The 17,977-nt window shown below is 41.4% G+C and overlaps 1 protein-coding gene across 1 annotated transcript in view; it reads left to right on the forward strand.

The window, feature by feature from the left end:
* The window catches only part of LOC139167142 (dystrophin-like), a 1,540,372-nt gene that overhangs the window by 152,753 nt on the left and 1,369,642 nt on the right, over positions 1–17,977 (forward strand). Inside the window, exon 8 of the mRNA XM_070751563.1 lies at positions 7,147–7,297. Coding sequence (XP_070607664.1) covers positions 7,147–7,297 — 151 coding nt within the window. The remainder of the gene's footprint in view (positions 1–7,146; positions 7,298–17,977) is intronic.

The following is a 17,977-nucleotide window of genomic DNA, read 5'->3' on the forward strand; positions in this document are numbered from 1 at the left end:
GGGTGAAATTATTGTTATAGTATAGTACAGGGGTCCTCAAACTTTTTAAACAGTCCCTCAAACTGTTGGGGGGCCAGACCATCTGGGTGGGTGTGGCTAAGTGGTCATGTGACTGGGTAGGCGTGGCCAATTTACCAGTCCATTTTGCCGATTTAGCAGTCCATTGAATAATAAACACAAATTAAAATTTCATTTTTTTCTCTCCTGGGGGTGTTTTGGTTGTTTTTGTTTGCATCTTGCACCTATGGTTGGCTTTCCTTTTTACTGGATTGTGTTTTAAGATGTTTAATGGTCCACTTCTGGATATTCAGTTTTGCAGCCATTCTTCTCAACCCTGAGGAGCTTAAAATAAACAAGTCTATCTATCTATCTATCTATCTATCTATCTATCTATCTATCTATCTATCTATCTATCTATCTATCCAAATCTCTTTCCATATCTCTCTCCCTCTCCTGGGGCATCTTCTGCAGGATCCCCTTCAATCCTGGCAGTGCCCTGGGATACTTCATTTAATTCCTTTCCATTTCCATTCTCATTCCATTTGATTCTATTCCCATTCCCATTCCCACTCCATGCTATTGCATCCCATCCCTATTCCCATTCCCATTCCATTCTATTTGCATCAGGGTGGTCTCAATCCGTTTTTGGAATTTTGCTGGCTGTACCACAAATTCCTCAGCACATGCTGAATGTGTGCAACAGGCTCGAGCAAGGGCTCCTCATATCTGGCAGGCAGGATCATATCAGGCAGGCACCAATCAGAACAGATTTGGTAAAGAAGTCACAAGGGAGGAATCAGTGGCCACTGAGACACAAGCTGCTATTGCCAGCCTTCCTGCTTCCCTCTCCGGGGCAGAGATAGCCGTCCTCCTTCAGAGGCAGGCAGCCTCACTAGCCACTCCCCAGGAGCTGCTGAATGCCAAGCAGCAGAAGGATAGGCAGGCAAGCATTGGTGGCCGTGGGGGAGGGAGAAAGTGGCAGGACGGCTGTTGCAGCACCCATTCCCTTGCTCGCTTGCTTCCCACCACCCTTGCTTCTCCATGGGCTGCCAAGCTCTCCTTGTGAGGGAAGGACTGTGTTCTTTGCCAGCCAAGAAAAGAGCTTAAAGAGTTGCCACTGTCGCTCTGCCAGGGGGAAGACGAAGACTATGCCTGCTGTGTAATTAAACATTGGTTCCAAGAGTTGCGCTTAGTGCCAGGATGGCACTCTCCACTAGTGGCCACCTGCTTCCCCTTCCCCCACCTCAGACCCTGCATCCAGGCCATGATCAGGGGATCTGCTGCTTCTGGGCTAATCTGGCCAGCATGGGATAATGCTGTGCTGGGGCACGGCATGCTCTTGGGCCCCCTCACTCCTATTTGCTTCTATTCTGCTTTAGCCAGGATGAATGGAAAGCATGCAGGTACCTGGCACTAAGCATGACTCTTGGAAGCTATGCTTAATTATGTGGCAGGCACAGCCTCTCCTATTGGGACATTTGGTCCCCCCTCCCACACCAGTGGAGCAATTGAGTCCTTCGGGATTGGGCAGCATAGAAGTCGAATAAATAAATAAACTGAAGTCCCTGGCAAATCTTTGTATTCTTTCCTTGGCTGGTAAAAGGCACAGCCTGTTTTTTGCCTCCCCCACCCTTCAGAAGTACTCTGCTGGCCAAAAATGGAGTGTGTGGACACTTCCCAAGGCCTCCGACTGCCCCTTTTTTGCCTCTGGCTCCCCCCAGAAGCATTCTGTTGGCTAAAAATTGTTGTGTATACTCCTGTTCAGTTTGGGGATTTTTCAGATTCTGATTCAGAAAGTGGTTATGAATTAGTGGTAGGGCCTGATTTAGAGACAGAAGAAGTAGGAGACCAACCACAGGATGTTTCTATGGGTTCAGACTCAAGTGAAGGAGAAGCAAATGCTAGATGAGTAAATCTTTATTTCAGATGCTTGCAGAGGCGAAGAGTCAGGGAAGAAATATTAAGGAGAGGAATGGGTTAATTAATTAAGTAATTAATTCGTCACATCTGGGTGTCAGCAGAAGAGAAGAGTTGAGTTGTCAATCTGCCGTTAAGAAATATGGAGGTTTTTTCAAGCAGCTCCGAATGTAAGCTATGCCTTGTGTGCTTTTAATTGCAGTTTTTATTACTCTGGTCTAACTCTGACTAGCCATAAATCTTAGAATGACTTGTGGAATGTTTTAATGATTTTGATGTTGCCTTGCATACCGAAGTTTAAGATAAGAGATTAGCGCTGCATGCCGAGATGATTCAGTGTGCAACAAAGGAAAGAAAAATAAAGATGATGTTACAAATATATGCATTTAGCAGTCCTTTATTCCAATTATCAGTGGCCTTAGTTGGAGACCAGAACAGAAATGTAGGCCTTACCTTCCATTTCTAGCCCATGCGGCTTTTAAACATAAGTCCTGCATTCGGCTGAGTGGTGGGGGATGGCAGGTAGGCAGGGTAATGTGGGTGGCGGACCCTCATGGTCCCATGTGGGGCAGATTAAAGCCTTCAGTGGGACGTATCCATCTCATGGGCTGTAGTTTGAGGATGCCTGGTATCATATGTCAAAATAATAGTGTGTTTTTAATACAAATATATCAGTGCTCCAACCAGGGTTGCAATTCAACTTTTTTCCCAGGCTCTCGCTGTTGCCCCTCAATATGCTTCCGGTGGTGTCGCTGATTTCCAGGCATCATCTCTGGCTCTCCGTCTGCCAAACGGCACTGCAGGGCCTCCAAATACTCTCAACCCGGCCTCGGCGTCACCTCAACATCCTCCCTGATCTTCTCTCCTCTCGCGGACCTTCTCCTTGACAGCCACAGCTGGTCCAGCCTCTCTGTCCAGGTCCTTCACTTGGCAGATCCTCTGACACTGAGCTCTCCCACCAAATAGCGGACCTGCGTCTCGGGTCCATCTGGTGGATCGGGGCTGTTCTTCTCGGCGTCTCTGGTGTTTTAAAGAGACGCCGGCAGCCCCATCCGACGCGCTCCCCTGCAAGCCTCCTCTGGCACCGCCCAAGTCACAGCGGCTCTCACCCGCTGCTCCCCTGGGTGCCTTTTGCTCTCAGCGTCTTCAGCATTCTTTAAATAGACACTAGCAGGCCCCTCCCCATGCACTTTCAGGAAGCCCAAGACAGCAGCCGTTTTTACCCGTTGGTTCCAACTAACTCCTCTCTGTAATTCAGAACTCTGAGACAAAATTCATCACAGTAAGTTTTTAGTAGAGGTCATATTGGCACATCTGGGGGAAACCTATATTTTCCCACCCCTATTTTAATGAATCCATCAATTTGGTTAGGGTCATTGAGAATGGAGGCTCTCTGGGTAACTCAGGCATAAGCACAAAGTCCATTCCACTAGTGATTTGAAAAGGGGTTAATCCTGTGCTGGTGTGGACCGTGTTATTGTACCCTATTTACATGAAACACGATTTGAGTATTGCCCACAAGATCATATGCTGCAATGTCCTACCGGCCAATGACTACTTCAGCTTCAACCGCAATAACACAAGAGCATGCAACAGATTCAAACTTAATACGAACCGCTCCAAACTTGACTGTAAAAAATATGATTTCAACAATCGAGTTATCGAAGCGTGGAACTCATTACCGGACTCAATTGTGTCAACCCCTAACCCCCAACACTTCTCCCTTAGACTCTCAACGATTGACCTCTCCAGGTTCCTAAGAGGCCAGTAAGGGGCGTACATAAGTGCACTGGTGTGCCTTTCGTCCCCTGTCCAATTGTCTTTCCTTTCTTTCACCTATCTTATATATTCTCTTCCTTTCATATATCCTCTCCTCTAAGTTCACTTTCACCCTCTTTTATATTATCACATGTCTATTTTTCTTCCTATGTATTTGTGTATTGGATGAATGAATGAATGAATAAACAAACAAACAAACAAACAAACAAACAAACAAATAAATAAATAGTAAGTCCACCCAGTTGTCTTGTTGATAGTCCACATAGCATCTTAGGTATAGCTCCATCATGGCATTCGCTCATTCTATTCATGCTTAGATGAAAATCCGAGCTCAGTCCTTGAGAGGATCCAATGGATTGTAGAAACTCCTGTCTAATTCAGATATTCCAGTTCAGCTGGCTGTGGAAGAGGGAATGATGAATGAGTGTTACTGTGAACAATGGCCGTTTAACATCAAAGTTAAGTTCTACCAAGGCAATTTTCCCCTGATCTTTTCATCTTCACCAGGGGGGCCTTTGTTCCTGTTGCCTGGAAACCCTGCTGGTGTGTCTAACAAATTTGAATTAGCCTGGCTAGACCAGATTAAGATCTCCATTTGTGAGCCCCCATTTGTGAGCCTGAGAGGCTTAGGAAAACAGCAAGAGACAGAGAGGGAGGGAGCAGAGGAGAACTCGATGGCCTCCACACCCAAAATTCCCCCCATCCTGTCACAACAGAGCTTGCCAAACAAATTTCCCTTTCCCTTGAGTTCTCTTAAATTTTGCCACTGCTGGCATTCGCACCTGAGGAATTAGATCCGAGACTTGGTGACCTGTTGGACCCATCTGAAGCACTTTATAATGGGCATGGCTACCAGTCTTGACTCCACTGCCGGCCTAGTGGCAACTCAATGTCCCAATGGTCATTTGAAGGCCTTTTTCAGCATGGATATTTCATGGGAGTGAATCTCTAAATCACTGCCATCTAATATTAATCTTGGATCCAGTTTGGTGCTGTCCTGAAGGCCCTTGCCTAAGGCCTCTTTGAAATGGAGTTGTTCAGGCCAGTTTCATAATTTGCTGGCTACCTTATTAACTCCCACACAAACTCCCGGGGGGGGGGCACTGTGCTGTTTCAACTCCTTGATTTCCACTCCAGCTTCCTTTCAGTTGGCTGTGTCTTCAAACAGGGCCCTATTTGCATCCTCTACTTCAGGTGCTTCTTCGTCATGGAGTTGGGCAATCCAAACTGCCGCTTCCCCCTTTTGCATATTGTCCACACTGGCTGAGATCATCTCCTGGTCTGACCAGTATTGAGTGCCATAGCAGTCGATGTAGGCCCAGATGCAGTTTAGAAAGTAAGCTCTCTTCCCTTGGGTGGGATCAAGGTTGCTATGAACCGTGGTAGTGCAGCTGCAGGCAGTGCTGTTGCAGTTGGTGGAACTGGTGGTGGGACCAGAGCTGGCATTGAATCCACCCCTGGCCTGGATAGAAAGCCCATACTGGAGAGATTTGTTTGACTGGTGGAAGTCCAGGGGGTGGCAAAAGAGGATGGGTTGGCATCAGTAAACACATTCCTTCCTAGATGCCTGGTCTTGAGTGTTCCAGGAAGCGAGGGTGTTTACCAGCCACTGCACTCTGCTGGGCTGCCACACTGATGGATCAGATTTGAGGGGGAAGGCTAAAGAGCCTTGGTGGTACAGTAGTTAGAGTGCAGTACTGTAAGCTACTTCTGCTGATCACTGGCTGCCAGCAGTTTGGCAGATCGAACATCATTAGGCTCAAGGTTGACTCAGCCTTCCATCCTTCCAAGGTTGGTAAAATGAGGACCTAGAGTGTTCGCAAAAATATGCTTAATCTCTGTAAACAGCTCAGAGAGGGCTGTAAAGCATTGTGAAGTACTAAATCTTGGTCTGCTCAATGCTAAGTGGAATGAAGCTGAGGTCCCACTTTGAATTGCCATGCTCCCTTATTCTGGGAAATGGAACATAGGCTGGGTTAGGCTCCAACCGGGCTGGATTGAGGGAGACAGAATTTGGGATTGGCCTCCACATTCACCTGGCCAAATCTCTCGGGTAGCTCAGCAAGTGACTGGCTTCATGAAGATGGTTGAAGTCCCCATTCTCTGGACTTGCTGAGCTACAGGGGCTTCATTGCCCTCCATTTGAAGGCTGTAGTGTGCTCAGGCTGGCCTAACATTTCTGGAGGCACTTGGGTCATCACTGCAGCTTCCAATCCTAGTGGGACTACTGATCCAGTTTCCTCACCCATCAGGACCAGGCCAATTTATTGGGACTGTCACTATGCTGGCTTCTTGGGCTGGGTGCCTGTCTAGAGCTCGGCCTCTGCTGCTTCAGCTTTGGTGACTGCAGCTCCCAGAGTGCCATCGAAGGATAGCAGGTGGCCCCATCAACATCCTCTGAAATGGACCTGGTGGCTCCCTCGGGTAATTGTTCTTTGTTCCATCTTTCCTGAGTCTTTGGACTCCCAGAGAGATCAGGGTGCGGCTGGGGTTCAAGACCCTAGGCAATGGCACCACTTTGCAGGAAGTTGTTGGAATTTTCTTCTTTTAAATGTCAGATTCAGGTTAATGTCAGCATTCCAACTAACTCCTCGGTGTAATTCAGAACTCCGAGACAAAGCTATCAAAGTAAGATTTTATTAGAGATGTCATATTGGCACATATGGGAAAAATCCAAATCTGAAATCCTGAATTTTTTTCCATCCACACTAAAACTCACATTTTGCTCTGTCCAGTGACATTCACATCAATCTTCTGTCTCAGCTTCTGCCCTTCCCCTCCAGGTGCCAACAACCCATCCTTGATCCCATGTGAAATAATGTTATTATGACTAGACTCTCTTCACTACTCTCCTGTTCCCATAGTTCGCCCATCTTAATACTGTGGCAGCTCTGTGAAGTCTGTCCAAAGAAAGATAACTTTTTGTAGCAATAGAGTAAGAAGTAATTTAGTACTTGTATTTGCTGACAAAGAAATTTGAAGCTACTTCCTATTTTCTTTTTGAACTTTTTCCTTTCATCTGTTTATCTTCTTTTTTCTTTTCTTTCTTTACTTTGTATTAATTTTAATTTTTAATTTTACCTTCTTTTTAAAACTTTTAATAAAACTTATACAAAAAAGAGTTCATGCTGACTTCAAAATGATTGTCAGTTTCCTTTTTGCTCTTTGCCGATTGGGACTTATTTTGCTCTTTGCCGAATGGGACTTATTTCAAACTCTATAAAAGTTTGTCTATTGATAGTTTCTTCTGAATTTAATATGATTTGTTCATTTTAGTTTCATTTGCATTGATAATAGAAATGCAGCTACAGACTGAGTGTTAAAACAATGATTTGTAATAGAATTTTTAATCAACAGGTTTAAGTTATTCAAATGAAAATTCAAGATGTAGCAGATATATTGCATTCCTTGGTTTATTTTATCCATTTTTTAAAAAATATTTCTTTCTAGTTTACACCAAGTACTAATGGATTTACAAAACCAGCAGCTCAATGAGTTATCTGACTGGCTATCTAAAACAGAAAAAAGAACAACAAAGATGGAATCAGAACCTTTGGGGCCTGATCTAGAAAACCTAAAGAAGCAGGTGGAAGAACATAAGGTATGTTGTAGCTACATTATTTTTTAGCATTTCTTAATGTAAATGTCAGCACAGTATTATGTAAAAATAATATTTATATAAAATTAAACACCTTTTTTGCAATTCTAATTCAATATAAAAAATACCACCATATTGGAACATTGCATAGAAATAGATTTCGTATTAAGAATTTTGTATTAAGGATATTATAATTGTATTTATTTATTTTACTTTCATTATTCACATAGTAAAAGGTATTCTGGAATGATAAGAAGGAATGAAATATGCCATTTATTGCAAAATATAATAATGTTTCAGAGTTTATTATTCCCTAGTTTCCTTCTTTTGCTATGTTATGCTTTCTTTTAAAAGGACTTTACTAGCTAATCAACACTATTAGTTTAAGGTGACCAGACATCTCTCTTTCAGCGGGACAGTCACACTTTTTAACAATTTGTCCCGCATCCTGTGGCACTTTTAAAAAGTCCTGATTTTTTAAAACAAGCCGCCAGCTGGAGATTACTGGATCTCCACATCAGCCGATTTTTGGCAGCGTGGAAGGTTCCTTCTTCGTGGCTTGCAAGCACAGAGCGAAGTTTGCTTCTCCACAGGCGGCATGGCCAGAGCGTTGGACTCACTCAACCCTTTCTGCCTCTAGCTCAGCTCCACTCGCCAGCAAGCCCTATCCTGTCACCTGTGGCTGCCTTCCCCCACCCTCGCAACTTTTTTGCGGTTCGCCCTCTCAGCCTCCCGCAGCCGTCAATTAACCCCTCAGGTGCCCCTTCTTGCCTTTCTCACCCTCTCTTTTGTTTTTCTTTCTTTCTTTCTTTTTATTTCCTCGCTTCCCCTCCTTTTTTCTCTTTCACTTGTGCTCGCTCCTCACCCCTGGCTCGATACCTTCCATGCTGCCCATGCAGGAGGGCTTGCTGGCAGTGACAGCAAAGGGGAGGAAAAGGAAAAGGAAGCCCCCTCCTCCTCTGACAGCCTGTCTGCTGTGCTTGGGGGATGGCGGATGGAGCGGTGTTTGCATTGGGTGGGAAAACCTGTCTGCTCCATCTGAGCAGCAACTGGCCCGGCGAATGAAGATGGGCCGTCTCGGCACAGTGTTTTTTATCCCTAAAGGGCCTTCCCCCCGGTGCTGCCAATGATGCGACTGAGCACGCTCTGCCCCTGCCTCTGTGTCGGCATCACCTCAGAAGCAGGTGAGAGAGCAGCGCAGGTGCGTGCCACTGACGGAGAGAGGGAGAGAGAGAAAAAAGGAATAGAGAGAAATAGAGAGAAAGGGAGGGAGGGAGGAAGAGAGAGAAAGAGAGAGAGAAAAGAAGAGGAAGGAAGGGAGAGAAAGAAAGCAAGGGGAAGGGAAGGAGAGGGAGAGAGAGAAAGAAAAAGTAATAGAGAAGGAGAAAGAAAGAGAAATAGAGAGAAAGGGAGGGAGGAAAAGAGAGAGAGAGAAAAAGAGCATTTTTTTTGTTAACAACCCCCCCCCCCCCGCCCCACTCAGTGGTGTCCCTCTTTACCAATTTTAAAATCTGGTCACTCTGTATTAGTTATATAACTGGGATTTCTAATCTCATTAGCAGTGCTGTGACTTTGTATTGCAGTCCCAAGCACAGTAAAGTATTCAAGCTGAATACCTGCTTTATATACAAAATATGAAGTATTTTTGAAAAATGAATTTAATTATAAAAGCCACACAACAGCACATAATGAACAAAATAACTGGGTAAAATGTGCTTGTGTTGTGCATTTATGTTGTAGTCTAAGACGTTTTCTTAGACACACACACACCATTAACTGATTAACTAACTAATTAATTAATTAATTAGATTTGATTTGATTTATATGCCACCCAATCCCACAGAACTCAGGGCAGCTAATAAAATCTCAGATATGCTTTAATAGATACTAATGTTGTATATAATGATATCGGTATTTCTATTTTTTTCTTTACTGATTTTAGCATCAGGTATAACTGACCTTCCATGAATGAGATATACTGTACTTTTGTTTTATTATTTTTATTCTAGTATTTTATGTACTTTGACTTAAAACTTTGAGTTAAACATGTCCAAGCATGCAAAAGCTCCCCAACAAAATTACTTTGGCTTTGTTTAATATTCATGCAATTAAACTAAAGATTTAAATCCTAATAAATACATGCCAATTTCTTAGCAATCCTGCGAAAATACTTAGCCATCATCTTTTCACAGAATGTATATATACTTAGGATAGCTATATTCTAGTGACACCTTTTGATTTTCTTGTAGTTTCCTATTTAGGGAGTTACCAGGTCTGGCTATATTTTATATACAGCTTTTCTGGTTAGACCTTTGCCTTCCTTCTTTTTACTTTTCCACAATATTTCTAAGATAGATTGCAATTTTACCAAGGCAGGTATTTATGTTATGTAATTAATGAGGATTAATTGCTGGTTTTAGCAAAATTTTTTTTTAATATGATGCATCCTCACTCCCTTTGTATGATCAGAGTGGAGAAGTTGGTCTACATTCCCTATATTCAAAAAACTAAAACTAACCCCACCCCCACAAATTTGGATCTGTTCTAATAGATGCAGATTAGCCATGAGTGTAAAAAATCTTCTAGAAAAGTATAGATTAGATCAGATTAGATTAGATTAAATTGACAGACAGACAGACACTTTTCCAGTGCTATACTTTTGAAATACCGCTTCTTAAAATGTATAGAGCATAGTACAATTTTTAAAATCTTCTAGAAATATATATTTTATTGAGTCATTTATGCTTGCAATAATTTGACTTTTAATGTAACTATGAATGTAAAACACATGCAAAGAAGCTTTTGAAGTCTAGATCCTGCATAGAAAATGAATAATAAATAAGGATACTACATAAGTTATTCCAAAAACGAATGCAAATAAAATTATGTCTCATAGCTAAATGATATTTAATATTGTAAATTTTAAAAACTACGATCCTATACTTGTTTTCTTAGAACTTACCCTGTCTTGGGTGAGGCTTTTTTTCTGGCAAATCTAATATTATTTATATACAAGAATATACAAGAACAATAAACCTTGGATCTCAACTAAACTTAAACAGTTACATCATTCCAAAGAGGAATCCTACAGAAAAGGTGATAGAATGCTGCACAATCAGGCCAGAAATGTATTAACAAGGGAGATCAGAGCAGCGGGAAAAAAATACTCTGAAAAGTTAAAGAATCGGTTCTCTACTAATGAACCAGCAAACACGTGGAAAACTTTCAAAAACATCACCTGTTACAGCAAACCACCTTCCCAAGCTGAAGGAAATCAGCAACTGGCTGAGGACCTGAATGTGTTCTACTGCAGGTTTGAAAAGAAACTACAGCCACCTATCTCCACAACCTCCATCCAGTAATGGACAGCCAAATTTTTTACTGCCACACTGTGGGTGTGGCTTATTTTGTGGGTGTGGCTTGATGGTCATGTGACTGGGTAGGAATAGCTTGCCAGCAATGTGACCAGGTGAGATTGGTTTGAATGATCATCATCGTTCATGTGAACTGTTACTGCCACACAATGCCTTTTCATCTGAAAACCCTCTGGGTCCATCAGGCATCTGGGGCGGAACCACCTACAGATGTTTGAGCAACTGGTCTGTAGTCATTCAGTTCCTTGATGGAGGGCTTCTTCGGCACTGGGATGATAGTTGAGCATTTGAATGATTACAGACCAGTTGCTCTAACATCTGTAGTTATGAAAACCTTTGAAAGTCTAGTGATGTCCCACTTGAAAATCATCATGGATCCACTGTTAGAACTCCTGCAATTTGCATAGCGAGCAAATAGATCGACAGATGATTCTATTAATATGGCTCTGCACTACATCCTACAGCATTTTAAATCTCCAAAAACCTACACTAGGATCCTCTTTGTAGACTTTAGTTCAGCATTCAACATCATCATACTGGACATTCTTTTAACTAAACTAAATCAACTAGCGATCCCTAAACACACTTGTAAGTGGATCACAGGCTTCTTAACAGACAGGAAGCAGCAGGTAAAACTAGGCAAAATCACATCAAAATCACAATAAGCACAGGGGCCCCAAAGGCTGTGTACTCTCACCACTTCTCTTCTCTCTATATACCAATGACTGCATCTCAAATGATCCATCTATTAAACTACTGAAGTTTGCAGACAATACAACAATGATTGGTCTAATTCAAGACAACAATGAAACCACATACAGATGGGGGGGGGTTGAGCAACTAACCTTGTGGTGCGACCGGAACAATCTAGAACTGAATGCACTCAAAGCTGTAGAAATGGTGGTAGACTTTAGGAGAAACCCTCCCATCCTACCACTAGTGATAGGCAAACCGAACTCGCACAATTCGGGTGTTTGGAATTTTTTTGAAAATCCGTGCCGAAGTTCAGGTTCGGTTCGGGCAACGTGGCGAAGCAGAGGACCAATGGACATGCAGTCTCCAGACATCAAAGTAAATGAAAGGCTGGGATTGGCCATGTGCCCTGCTGACCACTCATTGGCCAGCAGTATGCATGGCTTGGATTGGTCCCCAAGGACACCTGACCTGCCTCTATAATAGGCAGCACCTTGCTGTCCAGCCCCATTGTAAGAGATACAAGCTAGGGAGGGAAAGCCTGTGTTACTTATACTGAGAGGGAGAGATAGATTAGCTTTCACTTTGTTTCTGCTGCAAAGAAAGAGAGACCTCAAAGACTTCATACAAGTTGAAGAGACAACAAAACTTTGGTGAGCAAGGCATCCAGCCAGGGCAGGGCAGGGCTGAAGAAGAAAAAAACAGGGGGAGGCAGGGGGCCAGTTGCTCTCTGCTACACTTCCACTTTTACATTTTTAAAACTTTTTTTCCTTTCATTCATTTTGTCTACAAATGCATTTTTGGGAACAACAATATTACTTTGTGGGTATTTTTCACTTATTTTCTCTATCCTATACCTCCACTTACAATTTTTTAAAACATTTTTTTCCTTTCATTCATTTTTATTTTGTGGGCGGAAGACTGCCACTCAGTAAGCCAAAAAAAAAAAAAAAGGTTGCTGAGTCTGAACAAGCCTGCTGTTCCTGTCTGAAGAAAAGGTCTCCTGTGCGGTCTGGGGAACTTCTTGTCCTGGAAAGCAACGCCTGCTTCCGGGGCCAAAGCCATGTCCTGTATCCAGAGGGAGGGGGGCTCCTGTACCTGTCTGAAGAAAAGGTCTCAAGTGCAGTCTGGGGAACTTCTTGTCCCGGAAAGCAACACCGCTTCCGAGGCCAAAGCCATGTCCTGTATCCAGAGGGAGGGGGGCTCCTGTACCTGTCTGAAGAAAAGGTCTCAAGTGCAGTCTGGGGAATTTCTTGTCCCGGAAAGCAACACCGCTTCCGGGGCCAAAGCCATGTCCTATATCCAGAAGGAGGAGGACTCCTGTTCCTTCCACTTTTACATTTTTAAAACTTTTTTTCTTTTCATTCATTTTGTCTACAAATGCATTTTTGGGAACAACAATATTACTTTGTGGGTATTTTTCACTTATTTTCTCTATCCTATACCTCCACTTACAATTTTTTAAAACATTTTTTTCCTTTCATTCATTTTTATTTTGTGGGTGGAAGACTGCCACTCAGTAAGGCAAAAAAAAAAGGTTGCTGAGTCTGAACAAGCCTGCTGTTCCTGTCTGAAGAAAAGGTCTCCTGTGCGGTCTGGGGAACTTCTTGTCTTGGAAAGCAACGCCTGCTTCCGGGGCCAAAGCTATTTCCAGTATCCAGAGGGAAGGGGACTTGTCCAACGTGCAGATTGTTTGGGTTGAAAAAGTTCATGTATAAGTGATAAATCAAGCCATTCTAGTAATTAAAAAGTGCAATGGCTAATATGTTGAAAGCCGCCCTGGAGGTGATGGATTGAGAGCGCAGACATTTGTTCTTAAAGCAAGATTTCTTTTTATTATAAAAGTACAAAATTAAATATGTCACAAGGGACAAATGAAAAATACATCTTCACATTATGGCTGCTAAGACAGGAAAGAACTAGCAAATATGGAGACAGGGATAAAGATGTGAGGTATAATGACGTGGCAGGATTTTACATCATAGTAGGAGGATCTAATAAAACACACACACAGTTAACTATTTAATTACTGAATGTCTCTTAATGTCTCTGGGGCTGTCAATATTCAGCGTGACAACTCTAATGTGAATCGTGGCATAAAAAACGAAAAAATAAATAAATACATAAAAAGGGCTGGATGGACATTTTGTCTCACTACTGACCTCTGGCACTCGTACTTTTGTGTCCACCTCTGGGCCACTTTCTTTCAATTTCTTTCTGTGCATTTCCACCTTGTTTTGAGCTCTGGGACATTGGTAGATTTCTCAGCGAAAGACTTGTCCAACGTGCAGATTGGTTGGGTTGAAAAAGTTCATGTATAAGTGATAAATCAAGCCATTCTAGTAATTAAAAGTGCAATGGCTAACATGTTGAAAGCCGCCCTGACTCTAAGAATCGTGGCATAAAAAATGAAAAAATAAATAAATACATAAAAAGGGCTGGCCGGACACTTTTGTCTCACTACTGAACTCTGGCACTCGTACTTTTGTGTCCACCTCTGGGCCACTTTCTTTCAATTTCTTTCTGTGCATTTCTTTTTTTTTCTATATATAAAAAAGCCACTAGAGCTCTGTCAATTTATTTTTGGGTAAAAAAAGGGCCAATTCCTATCTCTGCATCTCTTTCTTCTACCTAATCTGAAGCCTCTAGTGCTCTCTGAAATTTAATTTTGGATCAAACATGGGGCGACTTCATGTATCTGTGATTTTGATGGTTTTTTTGTCTAATACAAAGGCTCTCCAGCTGCATGGGCATTTAAGTTTTACAAGGCATTTTTTCTCTAATTCTAGTTCCACCTGAACGTCGCACCTTCATCTGTTCCTTGGATCAGTGTCACCGTAGGCCTTCAAACATGAAGAAAGCTGTGAAAAAGGGACATGGCCGTGCTGCTGCTGCTGCTACTGGTGGTGATGGAGCTGGTGCTGCAGGGGCAGGTAGAGGGCGTGTAGCATCTGTGTCTCCTACCCCTTCCTCTGGTGCAAGCAGGCCCCTGGGTTTGATGGAAGAAGAAGTTGGAGATGACATGGCATGCAGCGCTGCCTTTTCCTTGTTATTGCCTTCTACACACTGCACCACATCTGCGTGTTCACTGCCTGAATCATCACCCCCCTCCAAAGCAGCAAGGCCGTCTTACCCAGAAGCAGCGGAGTCTTTAATGCAGTTCTCTGAAATTTGCAACTGGGATGCCATGCGGCGTCCACCTGCCCAATCTGCAGTTGCAGACCTTGGACTTCCAGATAGCCAGGAGCTTCTGCCAGAGAAAGGGGAGGTGTCCAAGGCATCATCGGGGAAGACCACGATCAATGATGATGAGACCCAGATTACTGCAATGTAGAGTCAGAGAAGGAGACTAGCGGGGAGGAGTCGGTGGAAGAAGATGACGAGATGCTAGATCCCACGTGGACCGAAGGCCGACAGAGTTCAGAGGAGGAAGAGGCTGTGGTAGTCCCACAGCCCCAGGCCATCTGCAGAAGCAGAGGGAGAAACTCTCAGCGCTGAGTCTGCTGGTACTACTGCCCACCGTGTCCAGGGGCGGAGCACACCTCATGTGTCACAAAGAATCTCACCAGCGTGGCATTTTTTCAAGCAGTTAACAGAAGACAAGAAAAAGGTCGTTTGCAATCTCTGCCACCAGTCCCTGAAGCAAGGGAGAGATCTTCAAAACATAACCTTCGGTGGGGACAATACTTTAAAAGTATTCAAACAGAGACTTCCGGTGGCAGCCGAGCTGCGTTGGGAGGCTGGAGATGGGGCTCTGTCAACAGATCTTTGTTTTTGCCCTGGCGGTCACACCGTAGCAATCCGATCAGACCCGAAGGGTCCGATCTAGAACAGGGGGCCTCTGGACATCAAGGGGGTACTCGCCGATGCCCCCGGGGTGTAGGATTGCCCCACAGCACCAGGAGCAAAGATCCGGGGGCTGGTAATAGCCAGCGCCCGGCCATAATGACATCTCCACACGAGAGGAAGAACAAAGAAAAAACTTGAGAAGTCTAACTGAGTGTCTGAACCAACAGAGAAGAAAGAAGGTGACTTTTATCCCTACAAATAAAACTGATATATACTGAATTTAATTAAGGCGAAGAAGAAAGCAAGAAATTTGCCGGTGTGAGTGGATTTAAATAAGCAAGAACTGTTATAGCTCACACAACCATAGAGACGATAAAATAGAGCTTCAGCTCGAACTTACCTTAAATTTGTTTATAACTTTATTCCTGGAAGGTTTACTCAATATATCGAAACCGAGGGGATAAGAATTCTGATTAATTGAACTTCATTCTAGCAATTAAATTTAAAACGATTGGGTTTTTCACCTCTTGCGTTGAGTTTGCTTGGTGTCCTCGTTCGCAGCAGCAGTAGCAGGGAAATAACATTCAAGATGGAGGATTAATATTTTATGAAGAATAAAGCCTTGATTCTGGATTTGCTGAATCATTTTTTTCTTTTCTTTCCATTGTTTTTTGGATATACAAAAATATCTGGATTAAAGCATTTTAAAATATTATAAGCCATTTTTAGTTTGGATTGCAGTCTACACTTTTTTTTCTTCCTTTTTTCTGATAAAATTGAACTCTGCTTAGAACTTTCTTGGATTTTATTTGGCTTTTATATTGAGACTATAATGTAGAATATTTTGACTTTAATTAATTGGATTAAATTCTTTTAATTGGACAATAAGGACTCTCTAACTATCTTGATATTGGATTTGAAATATTATATGGATTTTGGATACTGATATACCTTTAATTTGGACTTTGATTTACTTCATTTTTCTTTTTAATTGGACAATAAAGAATTTTTAGTTACACTTGATATTGAATTTGAAATACTAATTAGAATTTGGACATTGACTCATTCTTAATTTGGACTTTGACTTATTTTAAATAACAACAAGATCGAATTGCTCTATCCTAATCATGAGAAGAAGAAGAACTCAAGAGCATCTTGGGTATTATTGAAAAATGGACTTAAGTATTTTAAGTATTCTTCTATTTTTATTTCTATTTTTTAATTTTTTTAAATTGTACTTAATAGAAATGAATTGCTAAATCTTATTTCTTCCTCCCCTTTGTTTGGTAGTCCCCTACCACCACCACCACCACCACCACCCGGTCTCTTTCTATATTTAACCTGAACTTAAGTCTTCTTTTTACTCCCAGGATTGTTTGGATTTGTTTAAAGCTATATAGAAATTGCAAAGGTCCTTTAAAATATTTTTTTTCTCTATGATCTTTCTTTTCAAGTTTTTTTTACTTTTATAGTATAAATAGATTTGTAGCCAAAACAGACTTATAAATAACTGAATGAATTTAACAATCTTTTTCCTCCCTTCTTTGAAAATGAATTTTAAATGAATTAAGTAAATGCTTAAGTATTGAACCCCTTCAACAACTTGTATTTTACATTGTTCAATCAACTGACATTTTTGAATATCTCATTAATATATAATTACATTAACTGACTTAATGAGCTGATATAATATCTTTATATTTTTACATTGAAGATTTAAATTGTATAGCTTTGGAAATTTTTCCTTTTTACATATATAAACCATATGAGTATTTCTGAACTTTCCCTCTCTCCCTTTGCCCTTTCCCTTTCTTTTTAGTCTTTTTTTTGTCTTTAGACATTGTAAGTTTGTTAAATTGATGCCATTTTGGAAACAGTTAAACTTTACAGGTCTTAGAAGACGCAGAAAAACATCTAAGATGTTCACTATATCCACCATTATAAAAACCTCAAAGAAACAGACTACAACTCCAACTGCTATTCCACAAGGGTCCCCTTCACCATCACCAAAACGGCTTTTTGCCAGATAGACAGATTAAAAATAATTTGAGGACAATTATAAACACATTAGAATATTATGAACAACATCCAGAAAAGCAAACGGCTTTAATATTTTTAGATGCAAAAAAAGCATTTGACAATGTAGACTGATCTTTTATGAAAATACAACTTAACAAAATGAACTTTGGAACCAAATTTTTTAACATAATCGATGCTATTTACTCTACCCAAATAGCCAAAATTATTATCAATAATGACCAAGCAGAAAAGTTTGAGATACAAAGAGGAGTTAGACAAGGCTGTCCTATTTCTCCATTATTATTTATTTTAACACTAGAAACATTACTGATAAAGGTAAGAAAAGATATCAGCAAAATCCATGTCATTAAAAGAAGACAACTACAATAAGCTCCTAAAGCAAATTAAAAATGACTTAGCAACTTGGAAGAACTTGCAACTATCATTCTTAGGTAGAATTTCTACAATTAAGATGAATATTTTACCCAAAGTTCTGTTTTTATTTCAAGTAATTCTGATAAATCCTGGAAAAGAATTTTTTAAAGAATTAACAAAAAAAAATTATATGGCAAAATAAAAAACCTAGAATAAAACAGTGTGCAATAGAAGATATAAAAGAAAGAGGGGGCCTCGCCTTTCCGAATTGGAAGTTATACTATCAAGTCGCCTCCTTAACTTGGATTAAAGAATGGCTTACTTTACAAAACAGAAGATTATTAAATCTAGAAGGCCATGATTTAATGTTGGGATGGCATGCTTTCGTATAGTATGAAAAGTATAGAACACATTCCTATTTTAAGAGACTTAT

Source organism: Erythrolamprus reginae, chromosome 4, assembly GCF_031021105.1.
Source record: "Erythrolamprus reginae isolate rEryReg1 chromosome 4, rEryReg1.hap1, whole genome shotgun sequence".
Lineage (NCBI taxonomy): Eukaryota > Metazoa > Chordata > Lepidosauria > Squamata > Dipsadidae > Erythrolamprus > Erythrolamprus reginae.